The sequence below is a fragment of the Olea europaea genome, unplaced genomic scaffold (genome assembly GCF_002742605.1).
Source record: "Olea europaea var. sylvestris unplaced genomic scaffold, O_europaea_v1 scaffold3032, whole genome shotgun sequence".
Lineage (NCBI taxonomy): Eukaryota > Viridiplantae > Streptophyta > Magnoliopsida > Lamiales > Oleaceae > Olea > Olea europaea.
The window spans coordinates 9,741-16,263 of record NW_019249000.1 but is presented as its reverse complement, the minus strand read 5'-3'; the positions used below and the strand labels follow the sequence as shown (position 1 = coordinate 16,263).

The window sequence follows — 6,523 nt, the reverse complement described above, 5'->3', positions numbered from 1 at the left end:
CAAATATGCATTATGGCTTTTCACTTCTCTTCATTAGAATTATTGTAGAATTACTTTCGCGATGTTGGTGTTTATAGTTTCATGCATCGACTTTAATATTATCAGTTTTCGACTTTTACATTGTAATCTTGCAACTTTTTATGCTATTGCCTATGGTTATCTTGGATTATAATGAGTAGCAAGTTTTGGTTTGATTATCAAGAGCGTTTGATACTCGATCCCAAGAAGTGTTCCTGAAAGAATTTTGTTTCATGTTTGTTTTTTGTTGATACAAGACATTGATTCAACAGGAAGAACGACAAAGAATTACATCGAATCACATCCTCGTTCCAAGGTCTCGACGATTACAAGTACCCATCAAGAAAGTTAGCTTGTACAAATGATCAAATATAACGTAGGAAAATCAAAGGTAAACAAAACTGAAAGTGAAATTTTTTAATTAATTTGCTTGGGCTTTTTCACAATCATCACAGAGCAACGAGCATGGTGGCAGCAATAGTCACTTACACTTCCCAACACAGCCCTGAAAAATATGTCAATTTTTTTTTGGCATTAGACCTGCTCGACTTAAATTTATTGAGAATAAGACTTAATGTATCATATGTACCGTTTAAAAGCTCCATAGCCATGGCTACCAAGAGTCAAAACAGATGCATGAAATTTCTCTACAGCCTCACACATGACGTTCCTTGCGTCTCCTTTGATCACTTCGTACTGGACGTCAGTTACCTACGCCCACAAAATATATATTGGATTTTCAGACGAAAAAACGTAAAAGGTAAACTAATCTAAATTCGAAAATTTTCTCACCGATCTACTGGTGCAAAGATCTTTCGCTCTAGAAATGACCTTTTCTGCTGTCTTCGTGAGATCCGCTTCCACTAGATGTAGCACATCGGTGGATCCTAAACCTTAAAATTAGTATTTTCATCAAAAGTTGTGATACATGTACGTAATGTTAATAAGTCAGTAATAGTGAAAGTTGAACACAGTCTAATAGTTTAATCGGTTTGGTGAGAAAGACATTGTTCGTGTGTTAGATTTTCTAACGTTTTAAGCTTTCAGACGAGATTGTCAACATATGTAGAGACATGGAACGTGGAGCGCGCGGGCGTGTGTTGATGAAGGAATAGAGAAATACCAGGTCCACCTAGTCCAATAGCGGAAACAGGAGAGGTCTTGGCATGGATAATAATGAGCTTGAAAGCAGAATCTGAAGGAGGACTAAAGAACTGTGTGAGAATCCAATCAAGTGCATAGAAACTGTGATCACTTTCATCCAATGCCATTATCATCACTTGTTTATCTGCCATTTTCTTCTGATTTACACAAATTTTCTTTCAGCTCATCAAGCTTTTATAATTGAAATTTCTGTTATTAAAATGAAAAGTTTGTTATAAATTTGAGGTCTTTGTTATTATATGATCCGGTACAAGTGTAATTCTTGAATTTCTCAAGGTAGTTATGGTCTAGGACTTGGTCCAATGAACAACGGATATGAGATGATAAGAACAAAAGATTTAGACATGCAAAATAAAATTTGGTTTTAATATGTTAGTATTCCAGGCACTACTTATTTCACTATACGAGGATGTTTGGATTTGCCTAAAAGTAACCTTTATTTGATAGTTATTTCAGCCAAGGTTCTATAAGGCGTAAAGTGTGAAAATGCGACAATAATAAATCTCACGTAGCTTTCTTTATTTTTAATGTTATTACTATTATTATAAGATTATTAACAATATTTCCTTCTATTTAGGCCCCATTTGAGCCCCATTAATTTGAAGTAATGTATTATGGAATAGTGATTGATGGAAAATGTGTGTTTAAAAAGAAAGGAATTTTTTTTATTTTCATGTGATATTATTTTAATGAAAAATGTGTGGTTGAAAATGAGTATTATAGAAAAATAATGAGAAAGAATATAAAAGAATGGGGCTCAAATAGGGGCTTAATTTAACAAATAAAAATAAAAAATTAAGTCACTCGCCTTTTGATGCTTAAGCTCGCCTCAATCAGTTTTTTGATGTTTAGGCCCACATTAGTCACATCTTTTAACACCTAGACCTACTTTCCATGCAATCAAAATAGGGTTGACCGAGCCCCCAGGGTACATCTCCAAGTGGTAAAAGGGGAGGGTGGAGAAATCCAACTTTACTTGAGGCTGCTGCGTCAAGGGTTCGAATCCTGAAATATGAATTTGGCTCTTGAGTAAGTGCAAGTGTACAAGCAGCCTTCTACCCTGTACCATTGAAGGCATAACCTGCGATTTACCTCCCTCACAATGCTCTAGGGCAGGGGTGGTGGGGGACCCTTAAGGTTAGGGTTTAACCTTTTTAAAATAGGGTTGATCGAGGATTTGCAAGCTATTACATCAATTCGAGGGTTTATCCAGTGCACACTCGAAAGGTAACGGCTGCGAGTTCTCCCATTATGAAAAAAAGAAGGGTTGATCATAATTTTCAGGCCTTTCATGAGACGCCTTCTCCACGAGAAATACTTCGGTAGGATGGTCGTACCGTCCACATGGTGCAACCGTCCTATAAGGGAGGGCCACCCATCGAGGTGGCACCTCGACATTGAGTAATCACACCACGTGACGGTGCGATCGCCCTACTGAAGTATTTCTCTCTCCATACATGACACACAAGCTCATTAGTCGCAGTGCGACCACCCTACTGAAGTATATCTCCTCCATACATGAGATGCCTAAGCTCGCCTAGACTAGCTTTTTCATGCCTCAAAACACTGATTTCTACACAATTTGTTAGAGCTAGGGCGGCAATGTCCATTATGTATTAGATTAATTTGATTGTCATTTTCTTTTATATATAGAGAAAAGTAATGATTACACGAACATAAAATGGCTCACTTTTGGAGACCTTTTATCGAAGAAATACATCTCTTCCAAAAGTCGAATTTCTATATAAGTCGAGGCCTGTTGCTTGCACACATATTCATGAAATTTAATAGTTAATGAGATGATGTGATTCCAAGTTAAATACCAAGTTAGAACTACTAAGTTACCAAAACGAAATACATAATTTCAATCATAAACCAAATATTTTCTAACTGGCAATACAATTGTGAGTTCACTAGACAATACTATATTGTAACATTAGAAATATGTGAAAAAAGAATAGAAAATGTCGGCAAAACACTTCTCACACTCAACCCTGCAAATACCAGTTTCACTGCTCAAGACAGGCGCTCATGAAGAAGTAAACAAGTCACCAGTTCCTTTGTCGGGTTTCACAAACATTAATGCCAGCAATTGAGGATATAATCGCCACGATCTTGATTAAGACAAGCTATCCATGTTGTCTATGGAAAGAGTGCCTCATGGTGTATATCATCGGCTTCTAAAAATCGATAGTACAGCATGGCAAAAGAAATGCTAAGTAGGTTCATTGTTCATCACTCGGCTGTCAACCTCAAAATCTCCTTCACTGTCCTTTGTCTAAAATATGGCATGTGATCCTACGAGAAAGAAAACATAAATTTCAGGTACAGTAAACATGGATTTTCAGCAAAATAGGAAGACGCATCAGTTCATTAGAAATAAGATTTGCCACCCAAAATGATTAAAAGAAAAAAAAAAAAAAAGGAAATAACAAATAATAAATGAGTTTGGACAACACAAAAAATGAGGTGAGCAATTACGCTGCACACAAATAGAACCAAGTCTCAGATGGTCGATACAGTAATTGGTGACCAACACAAAACAACTTGAAGGGAAAAAAACATGTTCTTTTCTCCAAAAATGCATATGCCATGGACCAGTTCAATTGAAAGAAAATCAAAATGTAGTCACAGTATCATCTTATCCGTACCTTGCAAAAATTACAGTATCAAGACAAACGCTATGAAGCAATAAATTTTAAATAATATTACAGTTTCTACAAATACAGTGCGATTCAAGCTGCTCCAGGGACCAATTCACCTTGTCCGAGTTAAATTAATGATTGTTGTTTCGAAACTAAGGTAAAGGGTTAAGAAAAGAAAAAGAAAAAAGAAACGCTCCATGGTCCCTGAAGAACCATGAACGGAGAGCTCTCCCCACTCTCTGCCTGACTGGTCTTAAGATAGCTGGTTTTAAGAATGAGTAATTGCCCATGGATAGTGAACAAATATACAAATTAATTTGGTTTTAACATGACAGTGGCTGGTCAACCGTTTATTACGTGCTATCAGGTGATTAACAGTGCACCCTAACAAAATTTATAAGTTCCTCAGAAAATGATTTCCATGAACTTCCCAATACCAATTCCTCGCACTTACAACTTGATTAAATTTATAGGATATAGACAAGCTTGGAAGATCCAAAGTCAGAATTTTAGAACATTATAAAGAAAATTTTAGGATACTCAGCGAAGAAGTAAATAAACGAGGAATGATAAAAAGGAGAGACGTGCATTGATTAGCAAATCTCCCAGCATAAGGCTTACCTGGTTGAAACATAATCCTATATCTCGGCTATAGAAGTCGGCATACTTGATCATGAACATACCACAGTCAAACCTGTTTGACAGAGCAGTTTAACACAGTAAAGAATGAATAAGATTCAGTTTTCACTTTATTCTTTCGGGAGCAAAGAAGAAAATAATCCCTTTCTCCCCTCACAGAAGCATAACAGGAAACAAAGGGTTTGAATGCTAAAAGTAACGAGGACACTTATTTACAGCCATAACTGTACCATATCTGCACAAATAAGTAGACCTTAACATAGATTGGTCAAAGCAAATATGCCCAAGTTGCCATAACTCAGAGGGAAAAAATAAAATAAAAATAAAAAGCAAAAAACTCAGATGTGTGATATCTTGATTGGTTTGAATTCTAATACCCAATCATAATTATTTTGATAATTATTAAGAAAGTGATAAAAGTACACAAAATTTTATATTCAACTTTGTAAGTAACAACTTAGCATGCGATCAGTTTCTGCTGCGCTAACCAAAATCTCTCTAAATTTTAAATGAGATCTAAACACTTATCCGTTTCCATCAGCTAAATTATACAAAGCAAACGTGGTCTGGAAGACGAAGAAGCATAAAAGAAAGTTGTTAGTGGGAATGGGAGGAGAGAGAGAGAGAGATAAATACATGATGATCTTCAAACGTGCACTTCCTCCTCTTTAGAAGAACATTCTTTTTTGTTATTATCTATCATTTCAGGAAAAAAGTGTTTCAATACAAGAGCTGCACACTTACCAATTTTCCTGCTCAGGTAGGTCAACTACATATTCTTGCTCCCATGAATTGACATCAATGTCTTTTCCACTCTTGTCCTTCACTTCGTCAACAAAGTATTTGGCCTGCATTTGAAACTTATATGAGAACGAGTCTGACTATGGAGCAAAATGGAATAAAATCCAACTCGCAATAAAAAACGCAGATGCTTTAATACACAAAGTTCTCTAGCACCCAGAACGCATACATGAAGCAAAATCCTTGGAAGATAAACCAATGCCCATTGTTCAGCATCTTATTGACCACCGTATGACAAACTTTCAAATAGAAAAATGTTAGTAAGTTCCAGAGATTTTCCTTTAAAGCCAATTTCATCAGGTATAGTTCCGACTTTAAGAAATGACAATTTAATTGGTTCCCCTCTTAACAGACCGCATTCAACATGTGTAGATTTCCCTTTAAAGCCAATTTCATCATTGAGTTCTCTGGTATAGTTCCAACTTAAAAAAAAAAAATGGCAACTTAAGCAGCTATCCTCTTAACAGCCCTTGTGATGAGGACATCGAATATTTATTTATTTCATTGGACTATTATTTAGAAAATTGGATTTGTATGGGCTCGGGCCCAATCTCGTTAGAGTTTCCTTTATTATTTAAACATACTTTACTTTGTAATTTTCAGTTGATGAATGAATAATTATTTTGGTGGCTGATGGCGCATCCCTCTCCTTCTTCTGTTGAATTCTTCTTCTTCCCCTTCACTTAATTCCCTATTATTTCTGAATCTGTCTTCTTTTTTTATTAATCATCCTATTGGTACTGCATCAAATTTGGCATCAAAGCTAAATCTTGGGTATTTTTCTCTTACAATTCAAAATTTTCTTTCTTCCCTTTTTCCCAAAACTTGTCGAACAGCAGAAACGAAAAGGATTTGTTGGAAGATAGCTGTTTTCTTTCCTAGTTGAAAAAAAAAAAGGGTTACTGTTCATTGCAGGTACTGTTACGCCCAGAATTTCAGTTTAGCATTTTGTCAATTTCAAAAAAAAATAATAATAATAAATCCGCTGCCATCCCAAGATTTCTTCTGTTGTTCGCTTTGGAATTAAGTTTGCTATTCCTTACCCTAATCCAAATTCATAGCAGCCTAATACAATACTTGGTCTCTTTTTATCAAAATCATTAACCCCTTACTCAGGCCCAAACTAATCCCAATCCCAATTGAAACTCGTTATCATTTAACCCAATTAACCCTAGCCTATTATACACAACAATCAACCCAGCCCATATCTCATTACCCAACTCACTTCTCAAACAACCCGAGTCCTAACCCCTGCT

The 6,523-nt window shown here is 35.9% G+C and overlaps 2 protein-coding genes across 5 annotated transcripts in view; both read right to left on the bottom strand.

The window, feature by feature from the left end:
- Positions 1 to 234: 234 nt before the first annotated feature.
- On the bottom strand, positions 235 to 1,349 carry LOC111384875 (universal stress protein PHOS34-like). 2 transcript variants are annotated; one of them, XM_023009216.1, is made up of 4 exons: positions 1,142 to 1,349; positions 811 to 905; positions 608 to 729; positions 235 to 523 (listed from the first exon to the last, which is right to left on the bottom strand). In XM_023009216.1, exons 1-4 carry the CDS (start codon positions 1,311 to 1,313, stop codon positions 436 to 438), a joined length of 477 nt encoding a protein of 158 aa, XP_022864984.1. In that variant the 5' UTR covers positions 1,314 to 1,349; the 3' UTR covers positions 235 to 435. The 2 variants fall into 2 exon arrangements, with proteins under 2 accessions (XP_022864984.1, XP_022864983.1); XM_023009215.1 differs by having other exon boundaries at positions 237 to 523; positions 811 to 911.
- A 1,633-nt stretch (positions 1,350 to 2,982) lies between these two features.
- LOC111384869 (ubiquitin-like-specific protease ESD4) overlaps positions 2,983 to 6,523 on the bottom strand; it is a 12,897-nt gene continuing 9,356 nt past the window's right edge. For 2 of the 3 annotated variants that reach the window (XM_023009208.1, XM_023009209.1), the window contains exons 7-9: positions 5,211 to 5,314; positions 4,449 to 4,521; positions 2,983 to 3,480 (exon numbers count right to left, since the gene is read on the bottom strand). In XM_023009208.1, coding sequence (XP_022864976.1) covers positions 3,418 to 3,480; positions 4,449 to 4,521; positions 5,211 to 5,314 — 240 coding nt within the window. In that variant the 3' untranslated portion in view covers positions 2,983 to 3,417. Of the gene's footprint in view, positions 3,481 to 4,448; positions 4,522 to 5,210; positions 5,315 to 5,436; positions 5,507 to 6,523 lie in introns of those variants that run through there. The other variant, XM_023009210.1, reaches the window with a different exon arrangement.

Coding starts and splice junctions, on each gene's coding strand:
- LOC111384875 (XM_023009215.1), bottom strand. CDS start 1,313: ATGGCAGATAAACAAGTGATGATAATGGCATTGGATGAAAGTGATCAC. Junction 912..1,141: donor TATTGGACTAGGTGGACCTG/GTATTTCTCTAT, acceptor ACTAATTTTAAG/GTTTAGGATCCACCGATGTG. Junction 524..607: donor GGCTATGGAGCTTTTAAACG/GTACATATGATA, acceptor CATATTTTTCAG/GGCTGTGTTGGGAAGTGTAA.